Raw genomic sequence first — 17,643 nt, forward strand, 5'->3', positions numbered from 1 at the left:
TCCTGGCCTGTTTTTTCCCCTCCCTTTTGGGTAGCCGATTGTCTTTTGATTTTCTGATTTTTCCGTTGCTCAGGCTTTGAAAATCTTTTGCTTTTCCTTTTTGGTTACTTTTCACTGATTACGTGTTCCTTTAATTCTTTTAGAAATTTTGCCTACTACAACTACACCAGATTACAAAATATTTGGCGATCCAACATCTGGTTAGTTTTTTCCAATCATTTTTTTCCTTCCCCCAATTAATGAAGCTTTTCTTTCCTTCAGTTTGAATATTTTCAGCTCTTTCTTCCTTTCTTTCCTTCTTTCTTTCTTTCTTTCTTTCCTTCCTTCTTTCTTTCTTTCTTTCTTTCTTTCTTTCTTTCCCTCCGCCCCCCCCCCTTTCTCTCTTTTCGTTCCTTTGGGTGCAGTTGGCAATCTTTCACTTTTTTTAATTCATATTTTTGCTTTTCTGCTTTTAATCATATCCCCACTGATGGACAAGATAAAGCCAGTCGGTTTTGGCTCACTCAATACTTTTCACCTCATATAGCTGCATGTTTAACAGCTCATTATTAATTGAGGTCCTTTTTATTCACCCACAAATCTGATCGACATGGATGAGATTTTCTCGCCTACTCTTTCCACCTTCCACCCAGTCATACATTTTTTGAATGCTAACCACCTCCTTGTCATAATTCAATAAATGGATGCCTGCCTGATTCTGCCTTTCTTTATTTTTCCTATATCTCCCAGTTCCTTTACCTCAAATACGCATTTTCCAAAATGTGTATTTCTCTGTTTGAATTGCCTTGATTTCTCCAGTGATAAGAATGTGTTTGTGCTGATAATTATACTTAGCATTATAACTTCCGAAGTTGCACATGTGTTTTCCTTTTCTTCTTCTTCAGAACAAAAATTGTAGAGAATATAGATTTTCTATGAGTATTAAAACTACTTTTATGATAGGGTTACGTAGGGTCTTTTGAGCTACTGGGAATGCATTCACACCAGCCCAGAAATCAATGGTTCTTTTCTGGATTAGTCCAGAACTGCTATTGGAATGATTGACAAGCTCAGCTAATTTATTTAATTAACCATACATTAAGCATATATAAAGCACCCACCCTAAACATCCCATTCTAAGCGTATCTTTAAACTTTTAACACGTATTAAGACAAGAAGCTCTGCAGGTTTTAACAAAACATGTCTCATTTTGACACTGTAATGTCTAATTTGAGTTCAGCGACCAAAATAATCCCATGACATGGTAGCCCGACAACAGAGGTCCCCAGCCCCCTGATTCCTGGACCGGCACTGGGCAGGGGTGGGCTTCAAAAATTTTAGCAAGGGTTGCTGCCCGGTTGCTGAGTGGGCATGGCCATAGGGGATGTGGCCTAGTTGGCTTCATGCACCACAGCAGGGGAGCGTTTTTGCCCTCTCTGGGCTCCGGAGGCTTTTGTTGAGCCTCCAGGAGGGCAAAAACAGCCTCCCCAGGCTCCGGGAGCCCTCTGGAGATGGGAAACGGGACTGTTTGCAGTCTTCTCAAACTTCCAGTATGCCCATTTTTCACCCTCCCCGAGCCTCCGTGCGCACTCTGCACTTATCTAAAACGGGATGCGTGAGGACTCCTGGGAGGGGTAGAGGGGCGGGGCCAGCCAGGAGTGGGATTTGGGGGGGGGGGTTCTGAACAGCACAGAATCTTAGCTAGCGGTTCTCCCAAACCCCTGCGAACCCCTAGCAGCCCACCCCTTCACTGGGTCACAGCATGCCAGAAACCAGGCCACACAAACAAGCGAAGTTCCATCCATGGAATGTAACCACGCCCTCTCCAATCCACGGAAAAACCTCCCCCCACAGAACCGGTCCCCGGGGCCCAAAAGATTGGGGCCCGTGGCCCTACGAAGTAGGCCAAACTCAGGCCCAAAATCATGAATATTAAAACTACTTTCCTGATCGGGTTACTGCAGTAGTCTTGCAACTCTGAATGTGCCTCCCTCTGGCCTGCCTTTATCCTAAATAAAACTGTGGAGTTGTCATTCTGAGTTGCTTTCTCAAACCGCATTTCTGCTCTGGGCTCAGATGTCTCTTATCTGTTGCTTCAGTCGCGAGGTTATTCTCACTACTCCCACTACAGGATCTTAGGTTAGAGGATTATTTCTCTCTAACATGCTCAAATTAATTAAATTTGCAAATCCCTCCAACCCATCCTCTACCCATATAAATCCCCCCCCTTCAGCTGTTGCAGAAGAGCATTGGATCAACAATGCACAGAGCATTAAAAAAAAAACCAAACCCATCCCTTGCTAGCTTGCATTTTGATGCGCGTCCCAATCCAGCCTCTTATCCTGGATTTTTTTGACATGGAGCCACAATGAATGAAGACCTTAAGGAAATGGAATGTATTGTCTCCCTTGGACATGATGCCATAGATTTTAGGTGTCACGTTTTGTAGCCTATAAGCTTTGGACTCTTTTGAGGCCACTCCCATGTGGGCTTTTGCTGAGCCTAGAGAAATTCAGACTGTGACATCTGCTTGGACAACACTCGTGATAGGATGGAGGTGCCAACCGAAGTTGACAGTAGGGAGCCAAATGGATAAATAAATTAGATTTTTGCCTCTCGATACGATCTGTCCATCTCGTTTCAAGCGGTCTAATAAGGCCAATCGATTACTGTAATGCGTTCTACATGGGGCTGCCCTTGAAGAGTGTTCAAAGACTACAGTTGGTCCAGAATGCAGCCGCGCGAGTGATATGGGGTGTACCTAGATACACCCATGTTACACCTATCCTCCACGAGCTGCACTGGCTCCCCATTGTTCTCTGGACATGCTTCAAGGTGCTAGTCGTTACTTTTAAAGCCCTACATGGTTTAGGACCTGGCTACCCGGGAGACCGCCTCCTGCCGCTTACCTCCCAACGACCAACAAGATTGCACAGGTTGGGCCTCCTCCGGGTGCCGTCAACCGGACAATGCCGGTTGGCGGCTCCCCGGGGGAGGGCCTTCTCTGTTGCTGCGCCGGCCCTGTGGAGCGATCTACCCGCAGAGATCCGGACCCTTACCACTCTCCCGGCCTTCCGTAAAGCCGTCAAGACCTGGCTGTTCCGGCAGGCCTGGGGCTGTTGATTGATATCCAGCCCCGCTTAGATGGAATGGATGATGTGGAATTTTAATATTGTATTTTCTATTCTTAAATTTTAATTGTTTCTTTGTCTTGCTGTGAGCCGCCCAGAGTCCCGATGGGAGTGGGCGGCATACAAATTTTATTAAACTTGGAAACTTTGATTATATTGAACTGAACTTGCATTTTAATCTGATTTGGAGATTAATCCACCAGGACAGCCCCGTGCTCGATTGTCTATCCATTTCCTCCTACAGATTCCCCTTAAAACATCTCCCTCTTGAATCCGGGGGTCCCCAAACTTGGCCACTTTTAAGACTTGTGGACTTCAACTCCCAGAAGAAATCTGGGAGTTGAAGTCCACAAGCCTTCGAGTTGCCAGGTTTGAAGGCCTCTGCTCTACTAAATAGTACTTAGCAGCCATTGAGTAAAATCAGCAGGGGATGAGTGGGGGGGGAAGGGGAGGAAAGGCAAGAGAAACAACTGTAATGCACATTAATAAAAATCTGTTTGCCACCACAGACATGATGCTATCCTCAGCTTCCATTACCACAGTGGGGAGCATCCCTGTTGTCTCGCCCAAAGTGATTGGTTCCTGGAAACCTAAAGTGACTGGCTCTCGGAAATTTGTAGCTCGAGATGACCCAAACACTTCTGATTACTCTGAACCTTTATCAGGGGTTCCGAAGGGTAAGGCCGAATCAGGGAATCTGTTGCAGTCGAAAGAAAACCTGATACCTTCAGCCATTTTCAAAGATTCGGTCCATAGTTTGGGGCCTCTCTCACGCAACGGATATGCAGTATGTGTGTGTCAATCAAAGGCAGAGCGACATAGGCGGCTCAAAAAAAGACCTGGAAAGGTGAAATGTGGATCTGGATCAGAGCTGAGGTGGCGCAGTGGTTAAATGCAGCACTGCAGGCTACTGCTAGATCAGCAGTTCAGCGGTTCAAATCTCACCGGCTCAGGGTTGACTCAGCCTTCCATCCTTCCGAGGTGGGTAAAATGAGGACCCAGATTGTTGGGGGCAATATGCTGACTCTCTGTAAACCGCTTAGAGAGGGCTGAAAGCCCTATGAAGCGGTATATAAGTCTACTGCTATTGCTATTGGATGTGGAACCAATCAAGAGATGGGTTTCATAACTCATGTCAGCCAACTCCTGTTCGTTCTTCTCCAAAGCACCTGAGGCAGAGATGGGTTCCTACCAGTTCGCACCTATTCGGTAGAACCGGTTCGTCAAATCTACCGAACCGGTTAGAAGAGGTTCCACCAGTGGACCCGGAAAGCAGGCCACACTTACAGAAGAGGCTCCAAAATTTTTTGAAACCCACCACTGACACAGAGAGACAGACAGACAGACAGACTGACAGACTGACTGACTGACACAAAGAGAGAGAGAAAGAGAAAGAAAGGAAGAAATAAATAAAAAAAGAAAAAAGAAAGAAAAAGTGAGACAGAGATGAAAGAAAAAAAGAAAAAAGGGACAGAGAGACAAAAGGAAGGAGAGAGAGAGAGAGAGAGAGAAAACACATGGCCAGCAAGCCACTCCCACCAGGTCACATGGCCGGCAAGCCACTCCCACAAAGGAGGCCACACCCACAGAGTAGGTTCCAAAAAAGTTTGAAACCCACCACTGACCGGAGGGTAGGACGAGAAGCAATGGGTGGGAACTAATCAAGAAGAGAAGGAACTTAGAGCTCATGAGAAATTTCCTGATAGTTAGAACAATTAATAGGTGGGACAACTTGCCTCCAGAAGTTGTGAATGCCCCAACAGTGGAAGTTTTTAAGAAGAGGTTGGATAATCATTTGTCTGAAGTGGTGTAGGGTTTCCTGCCAAAGCAGAGCATTGGACTAGAAGACCTCCAAGGTCCCTTCCAACTCAGTTGTTTTATTTCTATCCATCTGTCAATATGCCAAGGTTTATTGTTGTTTAGTGGCACCATGAGTGCTTCTAAAACAGATCAGTGGAAGTCTTATGGGTTTTATGTTAGTGTAGCATAAGATACCTAAAAACAGCTGCATCCCTTTCAGACTTCTGCATGAGCTTAAAGTAGGATGCTGATGCTTGAAGGAACAGAGCTGTATATCTTCTAAATCAGGAATTTCCAAGCTCGGCAATTTTAAGTCTTGTGGACTTCAACTCTCAAGAGTTCCTCAGCCAGCCATGCTGGAGAAATTCTGGATGTTGAAGTCCACAAGTCTTAAAAGTTGCCAAGTTTGGAGATCCCTGTTCTACCTAAGTTGAGAAAGAGGGAGGGGAACCGGAGGGAGAGAGGGAGGGTGAGAGAGAGAGAGAGGAGAGAGAAGAGAAGAGAGAGAATAAAAGAGGAGAGAGGACAGAGACAGAGACAGAAAGAAGAGAGAGGATAGAGAGGAGAGGAGAGAGAGGGAGGACAGAGACAAAAAGAGGAGAGAGAAGAGAGAGAGGAGAGAGAGAAGAGGAGAGAGAGAGAGAGAGAAGAGAGAAAAAGAGACAGATAGACAGACAGACAGACACCTGCAGTTGACTTAATGAAGTACCTTAACATTCTGCTCAAAACCCAACCCTTCTTTTACTAGAGAATAGAGAAGGTAGCTATTTTGGAATCACAGTTAAGTGGTAGAACAGGCTTTGCCTCAAATAACCTTTCTGTCACGGGATTACTTTTAACCCCAGAACCATCAAATCATGAAATTTGATGATGCGCCACTGGATTGCTATCAAAGCAAAATAGGACCACCGTCTCGATATGCTCCTTTTGTTTCGAAGTTTTGGACAGAGGTCTAAAGTCACTGTCAGTTTCTTCCGCAGGCCCATATTTAAACCCAGGTCTGGGTTATCCGCTCGCCTGAACTGCCTTATGTTTGCACACCTCTTAGTAGATACTGCATATTTGCGTGCATTTGTCCCTATTTTCATCTTGTTTAAATGACCCGAACCTTGTTTGCCTTTTGATAGTCCCTGGAACGTATCAGGTTTCCTTTCAAGCTTTCTGAAATTCCTTTGCTTCAGGTGTTTTATAGCTTGAGTGTCCTTTGAAATCTTTATCCGGATTTAATCACGGGCTCTCACTATCACTTTTTGTCGTTGGCCTCTCTGTCCTTAACTCCGTGACCCGTCAAAAGCGCGGACGGCAAAAGCGCGATCGACAAAATCGCGCCTTTGACGTCATCACAGCGCGACGAAAAAGATCGAAAAATTCAAATAAAAATTAATAAAAATTAAATTAAAGCAAGCCGATTCACATAAAGGTAAGGGTTAGGGTTAGGGTTAGGGTTAGGGTTAGGTTAAGGGTTAGGGTTAGCTTTAGAGCGTTAGCGTTAGCGTTAGGGTTAGGATAAGGGTTAGCGTTACGTTAGCGTTACGTTTTTCGTTACTTTAACGGTTAGGTTTAGGGTTAGGTTTAGGGTTAGGTTAAGAGTTAGGTTTAGGGTTAGGTTTAGGGTTAGGTTTGGGGGGGTTAGGGGAAGGTTTTAGCTTTATTTTTACATTTTTTCGATCTTTTTCGTCGCGCTGTGATGACGTCACAGCGCGCTTTTGTCGAGCGCGATTTTGTCCTACGCGCTTTTGTGGTGGAACCCTTAACTCACCCCTTCTTCCGGACAAAGCCATTAAAATCAATAACCCTGAGCACATTTAACTCTCCTTCAAAGCCTTGCCTCTAACAAATAACAACAACAACAACACTAATAAGAATAATGTTCCTCTTCATTTTAAGTTTTCCTCCTGGCATTAGAATAACACAAGTAGATGCGTTCTTCCAAACTAACATCTTCCGGCCAGAATGGTGTCTGTGGCTGCCTTAACAACAAACAATTAATAAAACTGCTGTCAGAAAAACATGTAAGCGCCGATAATTGTGTGTTAATTGCGATTTTAATTATTCTTCGAGACTAAATTAGAGGCATTCTGTATTTTGGGGGAGGGGGGAAACTAATATCTTTTCATTAATCAATCATCTCTAAACCAGCATGAGATTCCTAATGTGCAATTCTTATTCAAACCTAAACCATAAAAATATAAAATAGTTCTTTTTTGTTGTTGTTTTAATCTGCAGACAATCTAAGAAAAAAGTTGCAAAACATTGAGAGGGAAGAGAAGCCTAGCTCTATTGGTGCAATGAAAAAATTATGCTATATACTGTGTTTCCCCGAAAATAAGACAGGGTCTTATTTTCTTCTGAACCCTGAAAATAAGCACTTGTTTTCAGGGAGGTCTTATTATTTTTGAGGTGCAGGAGGCACACACACACACACACACACGTACACACACACATTTGCATAATCCTCTCCCGCATTTGATTTCTGATTTATGAGTCAGGCAGGGAACTGAGAGAGAAATCCTTCCATGAGTTATTAATTGCAGTCTGGCAGAATAACACCTTCTAACCTCAATTTTCCAGCAGAAATTGTTAAAGTTAATAACATACCAGCTACTATTTGTGTGTCTTAAAAGGAGACTTGAGGACAGGATGAGAATAGATCGGCAGAATATCGCATTCGGCAAGTTCTCCCAGCTGATCAACCCAGAGGTGTAGAAGAAGTCACGTCTTGTGTCCAAACGCAGAGCAAAATCTCTCTAGGCTTACCCAAGTCTACTTCCGAGAAGTTCTCTAGGTAGTTGTGGAAGGAGATCTTCACATCAGCCTTCAATTTTGCTCCATGCTCCTGCCGACTAAGGATGGGAGCCATCGGTGATGCGCCTTCACAACAGGGTTTTGATCCTCTACTTCGGCAGAAGTTCTCCCTGGTGATAGTTGCTTTACTAGAAGTTAGAGGACTTTTTTTGCACTCATGTCAGAAGCACTAAAGCACTTCTAGGTTCAAAGGATTAGCCGGTGACATGCCCTGGGGAGGTCCAGTGGGAGGCTCCTTTCACATCCCGGGCAGGAGCTGGAGTGAAGGACGAGAGTTCAAGCCCGCCCTATTGCAGCTCTCGGATTTCAAACACTGCCTAGCTAAACATCTGCCCAGTGTTCCATCCACTCAAGCCACATGCTCCTTTAGCTGGAGGACTAAGAGCATAGAAAACTACCCACCAGAACAAAAATTTATAACTAGGTAATAGTTAGTTCACTCCTCCTTAGCTTCAGAAATGTGCCTATAATGGATATGAAATCCAGACCAAAGCCGTCAAAAGAGCAGAAATACCAGATTTTGGAGTATAAGACGCACCTAAAAGAGGGTGAAAATTTGAGTGCGTCTTATACACCAAATGTAGCCCCACCCACCCACCAGCTCCCACCCTTTGGCCTCTGCCTCTCAGCAATTTGCCTCCTTGCAGCAAATAGCAAACAGTCTCTTTTAGCTTCAGCACATCCTGATTAGCACAAGCAGCTGATTGTTAGTTGGATCAGCCTCCCGACTATCAGCTGTTTCAGGCTTCAGGGATTGCCTATTGCCACCTCCATGCTCCCTGATTTCAGCCTCCGCATCCCGTTTTTGGCCTCTGTGCACCCCATTTTCTGCCTATTCCGATCCCTGCCACCTGGAACGGGCAGAACATGGGATGTGCAGAGTCTGAAAACAGGATGTGGAGGCCGAAAATGGGGCACACAGAGGCGGCAATCGGCTATGGCAATCCCTGCAGCTTGAAACAGCTGATCATTGGGTGGCCAATCCAACCGACAATCAGCTGCTTGTGCTAATCAGGCTGTGCTGAAACTGAAATGGTCTGTTTGCTGCAAGGAGGCAAATTGCTGGGAGGCAGAGGCAGATTTTTTTTTCCTGTTTTCCTCACCAAAAGCTAGGTGCGTCTTATACTTCGGAGCATCTTATACTCCAAAAAATAGGATACTTCTTAGTACAAGTATTCTCTTTAAAGAGTAACGCAGTTCTATTGGCTTTCCTGCTTTGGACATGTATTGGGTCATATCCACAGTCAGTTTTTGCATGCCGTCTAAGAAGAAGAAGCAGCTCAGAAAGAATGTTGAATGGCCACATTGCCGCTCAGAATGAAATGCCAATCTATACCATCACTATATCTCATGCCTTTTCGTTGATCTCACGGCCCAACTGTTAGGGTTAGCGCGGGACTCCTGAAGAACTAGAGACACCAAAGCAGGCCAAAAGTGCAAAAGTCATGACCTCCTTGAACAATCAGGCATATCATCTCCAAAATGTAGAAGGCTGACCAAGAGGTTGTAGGAACAATAGGGTTGTTCTTACAAACCATCAGGGCAGCTGCACTTTGCTACTCATTGCATACACTCAACTCTTTCATAGCGGTACAATATATTGTTGCAACGTCTATGTGCAACTCCGCGCCAAGAAAAATCCACCACACACAAGAGCAATACATCTAGGACTAGCCATGATTTGACTTCTAAAGATTAGCTTTAAATATGCTTAGTTGGCATATCTTGGACACAGTTGCAGGAATATCCAGTCCTCTCAAAATCCGTTCATTCCAGTACATTCAACCATAAACATGAAGACACGGAAGCTGTGCTAGATCCTGTCCAGTTTATGTTTAATCGGGACCTGCGATGGCTGGGCTGAGAAAGAGAAGAGAAATGTTAAGCCGTAAGGGATGTGGTGGCTCAGTGGCTAAGATGCTGAGCTTGTCGATCAGAAAGGTCGGCAGTTCGAATCCCTAGCGCCGCGTAACAGAGTGAGCTCCCGTTATTTGTCCCAGCTTCTGCCAACCTAGCAGTTTGAAAGCATGTAAAAATGCAAGTAGAAAAATAGGGACCACCTTTGGTGGGAAGGTAACAGCATTCTGTGCGCCTTCGGTGTTTAGTCATGCCAGTCTCATGACCATGGAGACGTCTTCGGACAGTGCTGGCTCTTCAGCCTTGAAACAGAGATGAGCATCACCCGCTAGAGTCAGGAACGACTAGCACATATGTGTGAGGGGAACCTTTACCTTTAAGGATTGACACAGGTGTTACACATAACACATATAGGCCCTTAGAACATACTAGGGCTGCTCCTTGTGGATCAGTCCCTTGTCAAGAGTGATATAATTCCTTGATGCTGCTCAAAGGGCTGTTAACGTTCAAGACAGCAAGTTTTGGTTAGGTGCCTTTGGGATGCAACACGAAATAGCAAAAGTTTGTCTCGTGATTTGATCATCCAAAGTACCCTCTCTAACCTGTCCATCCTGTGTGTGTATGCTTGTCATAGGTGTGAGGTGGGAAGTCCAGTCGGGCGATTCCAACCAAATGGTGCACATGAACGTCCTGATTACCTGTGTCTTTGCGGCTTTCCTTCTGGGAGCGTTTATTGCCGGCGTGGCTGTTTACTGTTACCGAGACGTTTTTGTGAGAAAATCCAGGAAGATCCACAAAGACGCGGAGTCGGCTCAATCCTGCACGGATTCCAGCGGGAGTTTTGCCAAGCTGAATGGCCTCTTCGATAGCCCAGTGAAGGAGTATCAGCAGAACATCGATTCGCCCAAACTTTATTCCAACTTGTTGACGGGTCGCAAAGAGCTACCCCAGACGGCGGACACGAAGTCCATGTTGATGGTGGACCACAGGGCCCAACCCCCAGAACTGGCAGCTCTTCCGACCCCAGAATCGACTCCTGTGCTTCAGCAGAAGACCTTACAAGGGATGAAGAGCCAGATGGAGAAGGCCCAGAACAACCTCAGCTCTTCAAGGAAAGAAGCCCCCTTGAAGAGTCCTCAGTTTTTCCCCTCCAGTCCTCCACCCCATTCTCCTTTAAGTCACGGACACATCCCCAGCGCCATTGTCCTTCCCAACGCCACCCACGACTACAACATGTCCTTCTCCAATTCTAATGCGCACAAAGTGGACAAAAAGATGCCCAACGTGGACCACCCACTGACTAAGTCCTCAGGCAAAAGAGACCACAGGAGGTCCGTGGATTCCAGAAACACCTTGAATGACTTCCTGAAACATCTAAACGAAGCCCCCAGCAACTCCAAAGCCATCATGGCTGACCTTCAGGTGGCTCACCAGACTTTAATGTTGGATTCCATGGGCAACGTGACAGAGGTGCCCCCCAAAGTCCCCAACCGGGAAGCCTCTTTGTACTCTCCTCCTTCCACCCTGCCGAGGAATAGCCCGACAAAACGGGTTGACGTCCCCAATACGCCGGCAGCGCCAATGACCTCTTTGGAAAGACAAAGGGGCTACCACAAGAATTCTTCCCAGAGGCACTCCATATCCGCTCTTCCTAAAAACTTAAACTCCCCGAACGGGATGCTGCTCTCCAGGCAGCCGAGCGTTAACCGGGGAGGGTATATGACTCCGACCGGAGGCACAAAGATGGACTACATCCAAGGGACGCCGGTCAGCGTCCATCTACAGCCTTCCTTGTCTAGGCAAAGCAGTTACACTAGCAACGGGACGCTTCCTCGGACAGGGATAAAGAGGATGCCCTCTCTTAAGCCAGATGTGCCACCCAAACCTTCTTTTGCCCCACAGACGCCTTCAGTTAGACCACTGAACAAATACAGTTACTAAAACTTGCCTAATCAATCCATCCAGACCTTGGGGGTGGGGGAAGATGGTGCAAAACAGATGGAAAGAAAGACTCCGACTCGCTTGTCACGAAGGGCATTGTGGGGGGGACTGAATTTTGGGGGGGGCAAACAGGCTCTTTTTGCTCCATCGGCTGGTTTTGTCCGGCCCGCAGCAAGACTCCGCTTGCCCGATGCGTTAAAAGAGAGAGGAAGGGCTGGCCACTGCATCTCTTGTGTGTTGGGAGAGGAGGAGAGACGTAGCACAAAAAAAAAAGGATGGGGACTTGACGGCCACTTCAAAAGAGCTGTTTTAGAGTACTTAGGGAGGAAGCAGACCCGTGAACAAAACGAAACAAAAAATACTTGAAATTAATAACGATGAAAGTGAGGGGGTTGTTTTTAGACTGCCACGCTGTGTAGTCTTCCCACAAAATGTGAACGTTTTAACTATGTATGCATTTGCCTTGCCTCTTGCACAAATATCCGGGGGGGGGGGGGAGAGAAAAATGTCTCGAGAACGTCTGTTGGTTAAAAGAAGCAGCCAGCTGAATGTCAGCCTCTGGGTCCAACGGTAGCATTTTTATTTTTGCCTCCAAAGGATGACAATTCGTTTTAGGGCGCAGATAAAAGGGAGTGAGAGGGGGTTGCATGCCTGGGTGCGAGGAAACCTTGAATCCTATGGAGGGGCTCAATTCCCATTGTGTTGTCCGGATAGAAATGTTTACATTTGTGAAAGAACGAGGATCTGCCAGAAGCTTCGACTCTGGTACTCTTGCAAAGATGCACTGCCGATCTCATGCAGTGGGCTTGGTGATACAGGTAGTCCTTGACTTACGACCACAAGGGAGCCCAAAAATTATGTTGCTAAGCGAAACATTTGTTACGTCAGTTTTGCCCCCATTTTAGCAATAGCACTTAGACTTATATACCACTTCACAGGCTTTTGGAGCTCCCTCTAAGCAGTTTAAAGAGTCAGCATATTTGCCCCCAACAATCTGGGTCCTCATTTTACCCACCTCGGAAGGACGGAAGGCTGAGTCAACCTTGAGCCTGGTGAAATTCGATCTGCCGAACTGCTGGTAATCAGCAGTCAGCAGAAGTAGCCTGCAGTACTGCACTCTAACCACCGCACCACCGCAAGCTCTGTGGTTAGAGTTTACAACTTTTTCTTGCCACCGCTGTTAAGTGAATCACTGCAATTGTTAATTTAGTGATACAGTTGTTGGGTCCAGCCGACTTTCCCGTTGATTTTGCTGGTCAAAAGGTCACAAATGTGGATCCGATGACCCCGGGACACTGCAATGGTCGTAAATACACGCCAGGTGTCAAGTGTCCGAGTTTTGATCACACGATCAACGCTGCAACAGTTCTAAGTGTGAAAAATGGTCATGAGCCACTTTTTTTCAATCCCATTGTAACTTCACTAAACAAGCTGTTGTAAGTTGAGGACTACCTGTCTTGATTGAGACACATGACCCAATTCGGTACAATGTGCAAAGCAAGCCAAACATAGATACCCAAAGCCAGCCTTCTCTAAAGCTAGAGATCTGATTTCCAAATGTTGCTTCATTTACTTGTCCTTCAAAACATCAAGGGCTGAAGCCATCCAGTGTAGAGGTTCTTCATTCCCTCAAATTTCAAACCCATCATCTTCACGAAGGAAAAAAGAGGACAACCACAGGCAGGAAAATACCCCAGATTTCTGTTTTTCAAACACACAGAGTTGTGCTGTAGCTTCCTGCAGTGTCCTTCCACCATCTGTCTTAAGCTCATGGGAAGTCAAGGAGAAACCCCCCCCCCATTGTTGTCTTTTTTGAGTCCAACAACATGTCAAGTCTAACATGAAGCCAGACGGTGTATGTTTGCTATTGGGCTTCTCTGACCACTGCTTATGTCAACAGCAAGGAGATACTCTTCTCACTTTTAAAGAGCTCTGTTGAACTTATTGAGTATGTTCCTACAACACTTAAGCTGACATGCCCTATTCTGCTCCTCCAAGTAAGTTGGGACTGCAAGTCGTATGTTAGTCCAACCTGGATTGACTTAGCATGCTGGGAGTTGTGAGTACCACACATCTTGAGGACACAAGGTTGAGGAAGGGTATTGCTAAACCACAAGTCCCAATGCCTGTAGGAAGCTTGCCAACAGTGAATGGTGAAGGATACTAGAAGTCGTAGTTAGTAACATCCAGTTGTCTACTTCTGTATGAAGCTTTGTGGTTTCCTCCCAAGTTTTGGAACTGTACCCTTCCAACACTTGTGGGTAAGAACCAGCAATGTTCTCACTGTTGTAACAGATGTTGGCTTCGGATGTTATGTGAACACACCCAATAGATGCTACGTTCTGAAGTGAGGGAGGATAAATGTGACATTATCCCCATAATACAGCCATTCGCCACCCCCAATGTCTTAGCAGGATCCATCCATCAAAATTCAAACAGAAGCACAGCCCATCTTTTTAGCTTGTGGTTTCTTTGAAGCCATGCCAACAACAACACTATTGTAAATATTCTGTGTGTGACTTTACTCAGATCTGTGCATTTTGTGCCTTATTCACAAGAATGAATTTTTTTTCCTCCTAAATCGCTCGCTACTAAAAACCCTGTCAAGTGTTCTCTGTAATAGTACATTGTAAACCCCCGAGTGCTTTTAAGTTCTTTCTCTGCAGTGTCCAAAACACATGAAAGGGGGGGAAAAAACGCAGAGAAGGAAGGGATTCCTATTTTCTGCGGAACCATTCATTATCCATGGAAAAGGAATCTATAAGCCAAGAAACCGCGCTGTGCTAAACATTCAACCCTGAATCGCTTAAGAGTCGGGCGGCAACAATGGGAAATCATATAAGATTTGCAGGATAATACAAGCCACCAGTGATGGGATTCAAAAATGTTTACTACTGGTTACTGTGGGCATGGCTTGGTGGGCGTGGTAGGGGAAGGACACTGCAAAATCCCCGTTCCCTCCCCACTCCTGGGGGAAGGTCACTGCAAAATCCCCCATTCCTTTCCCACACCACTAACCTGCTTTCCAGCTCCGTTCTCCTGTTCATGGCAACAAAAGAAGATCAGTTGTGAGGCAGCCAGGGGCGCGGCCAGCCTATTTACCGGTTCTCGGACCTACTCAAAATTTCCACTACCAGTTCTTCAGAACTGGCTGAATAGTGTTCTGCAAGCCACCCAAAGTTGCACCAGGCTGATTGTCAACTCAGATGAGGGTATCTTTGGTTTGTGTAGGATGTCCCACCATTTGGTTGCTGAAGTCTCTTGTAACCAATCTCTTAAAAGTTTACAGGTCAAATTCAAAACATCCGTTTCTGTCCTAAGTAAAAAAAAAAAAAAAAAGTTTTCGAAAGGGACTGTTCTTTCATCTAGACAATTCAACTCCTTTTCCAATCTGTATGTCGAGCATCACTGGTTCTCCCAACATGTCACAAGTAATTTTTCTAAAAATTAAAAAAAAAAAAAATCTTCGTTGCAACTAATACCTTTTATTTTATTTTTAAAGGAAAAGAAATCAAATGGCAAAAATGTAATTGACGTCACTTTACGATGATTAATGAGTAATACATACTTGTGTAAAACTGAAACATAAATGTTATGTGAACCCGAATAACTTTTCTGTAACATTGTGCTGCCTTCGTTTGTGGGTATCGTGAATCATCTCCGTATTTCTGTTGGGGAAAAAAACCAACCCTTTAACATTCGACATAGTCTCTATTCTGTTAATTTATAATTTGTGTCGGCCTTTTATTTTTTTCCTTAAACAAATAAACACATGCTTTATCCGTTTGTGCAAAGGTAAATGCAGATTGTATCTTTTTTTTAAATGGTACAGATTTAAAAACAAGAAAGGACAAAACAGTAACCCGGGAAAAAATAAAAATAAAAGAAAAGTAAAACTGCTCTATACAAGCTTATAGAGTACGTTAACGTGTATAGATATCTTGTAAACTTGTACTGTGGATGTGTAAATAAAAGACGTCCTTTGGGTTTTTAACACCGCATGTAAAGATGAAATAAACTCTTCAAAAGGAGCATCTCACATCTCACTTGATTGCACAGGTGGAAATAGTGGACACCATCCATCAAGAGCCTCTTCTGACCCAGCTCCCCAAACATGACAAATCCTAGTGTCAGATCCTCTCCATTTATTAATTAGGAAAGAAAGACCATGAGACTCCATTTGTAGAAATCAAATGTACTTTTACTAATTAAAAATGGTTAAAGTCAATGCATAGCGAAGTCTGGTTAATTAGGCGCGAAAGCAGTTGATATATAGAATAGCCCATTCCCCACCCCTTGGCATCACAGTCCCAGCCCAATCATAAATCTTTCAAGTGTCAGGTGTGAGATAACTGCAGAAGGCATCACGAAGATGGAATGTCGGTGCCGTTAGTCCAGGCGGGAAACACCCATGCATGCGCAGTCCGAACAGTGGGTGAACTCCAGAACTTTCCTCCAGCACAATGAGTAACCCCTCCCAAATGCCCTCCCTCCCCGTTTCATGGCAGCTGAAGCGACAGCAAAGCAGAAGCTGACACCTAGTAGTTGAAGCAATCATCCCTTTATTAGATGCACCAGCAGCCCGGGCAAAACCTTTCTCTTTCACCGCAGGCTATTGTCCGGCAGGGCGATGAATAGTTGTCTTGTCACATCTATTCATCTCCGCCCCCTGTCTTTTATCCCCAGAGCTAGGGCGGGGCTTCGCTAGCAGCGGTGGATCTTCTGTTCCAAGGACCGGCTCATAGATTTCCACTGCTCTCCTCTCCTCTGCCTTCTATGCATCTGTGTGTCACGTACTGGACCCAGCTGTTCCTCCTCTCCCTCGTCAACCACCTCCAGACCTTGGGGCTGTTGACTCTCCATCTGTGGGCTGACGGATGGCCCAGGCTCCATCTCTCTGTTTCTCTCTCTCTCTCTGACAGCTCCATTCCCTCTTCCCCCTCAGAGTTCTCAGGTTGCCTTGATGCTAACCCTGACTCCCACGCCTTCCCCCTCATCTGATTTGGCTGCTGGAGGAACGGAAGGCTGGCCAGCCACAACAGAGCCACTCTTGGTGGAACGTGGGCAGCAATGGAATCTGGATATCTATGTACCATCATTCCCATAACCCTGCAGGGGAAGTGCTGTCCAAGAGTTAAAGCATCTGCTGCTGTGAGTAATTATGGGCAGTGGAGAATTCATGGGTTTTTTTTAAAAAAAAATCCATCCTATGGGGAGCTTGGTGCTCTCTACTTGCAACGTCCTTACCGAGATATCTGCCCCACACACACACATTTTTCAGGGTACTCTCTCTTCTAATGCCTGACAGCTCCATCTCCACAGGAGAACTAAGCCATATGCTCCTTGTACACAACCACTGTTCACAGTTGTTAAAAAGTGACCTGCTTGCTAATCTAAGGAGTTGCTAAAGGCCTTATCTGGATTCATATAGGATTTAATTGTGACCATTCAGAAACAAGCCTTCAATTGGTAGTAGTGGTGTTAGTCGCGAAGTCGTGTCCGACCCATCGCGACCCCATGGACAATGTTCCTCCAGGCCTTCCTGTCCTCTCCCATCCTCTGGAGTCCATTGAAGCTCACAACAACTGCTTCGGTGTCTCCATCCAGCCACCTCCTTCTCTGTCGTCCCCTTCTTCTTTTGCCCTCAATCTTTCCCAGCACGAGGCTCTTCTCCATTAGGTGGCCAAAGTATTTGAGGATCTGGCCTTCTAAAGAGCAGTCAGGGTTGATCTCCTCTAGGGCTGACCGGTTGGATTGCCTTGCAGTCCAAGGGACTCGCAGGAGTCTTCTCCAGCACCAGAGTTCAAAGGCCTCAATTCCTTGGCGCTCAGTCTTTCTTATGGTCCAACTTTCACAATCATCCATTGCAACTGGGAAAACCAGAGCCTTGATTATACATACTTTTGTTGGTGGGGTGTTTTGTTCAGCTGGTAGCTAGATCCAATTCTTCTGAACAACCAACACCTCAGAGCCGAGGTGGCGCAGTGGTTAGGGTGCAGTACTGCAGGCCACTTCAGCTGACTGTTATCTGCAGTTCAGCGGTTCTAATCTCACTGGCTCAAGGTTGACTCAGCCTTCCATCCTTCCGAGGTGGGTGGAATGAGGACCCAGACTGTGGGCGGCGATATGC

At 45.6% G+C, this 17,643-nt stretch overlaps 1 protein-coding gene across 9 annotated transcripts in view; it reads left to right on the top strand.

Annotated features, from left to right (window-relative positions):
- Positions 1-15,544, top strand: part of SEMA6D (semaphorin 6D) — a 48,018-nt gene extending 32,474 nt beyond the window's left edge. For 3 of the 9 annotated variants that reach the window (XM_087704199.1, XM_087704191.1, XM_087704198.1), the window contains 3 exons: positions 144-200; positions 3,620-3,787; positions 10,207-15,544. In XM_087704199.1, the coding sequence (XP_087560325.1) occupies positions 144-200; positions 3,620-3,787; positions 10,207-11,513 (1,532 nt within the window). In that variant the 3' untranslated portion in view covers positions 11,514-15,544. The remainder of the gene's footprint in view (positions 1-143; positions 201-3,619; positions 3,788-10,206) is intronic. The other 6 variants (XM_087704194.1, XM_087704195.1, XM_087704192.1 and 3 more) reach the window with 3 other exon arrangements.
- Positions 15,545-17,643: the final 2,099 nt, after the last annotated feature.

The sequence above is a fragment of the Thamnophis sirtalis genome, unplaced genomic scaffold (genome assembly GCF_051295495.1).
Source record: "Thamnophis sirtalis isolate CommonGarterSnake01/CBP01778 unplaced genomic scaffold, rThaSir2_p1.2 scaffold_2, whole genome shotgun sequence".
Classification (NCBI taxonomy): Eukaryota; Metazoa; Chordata; class Lepidosauria; order Squamata; family Natricidae; genus Thamnophis; species Thamnophis sirtalis.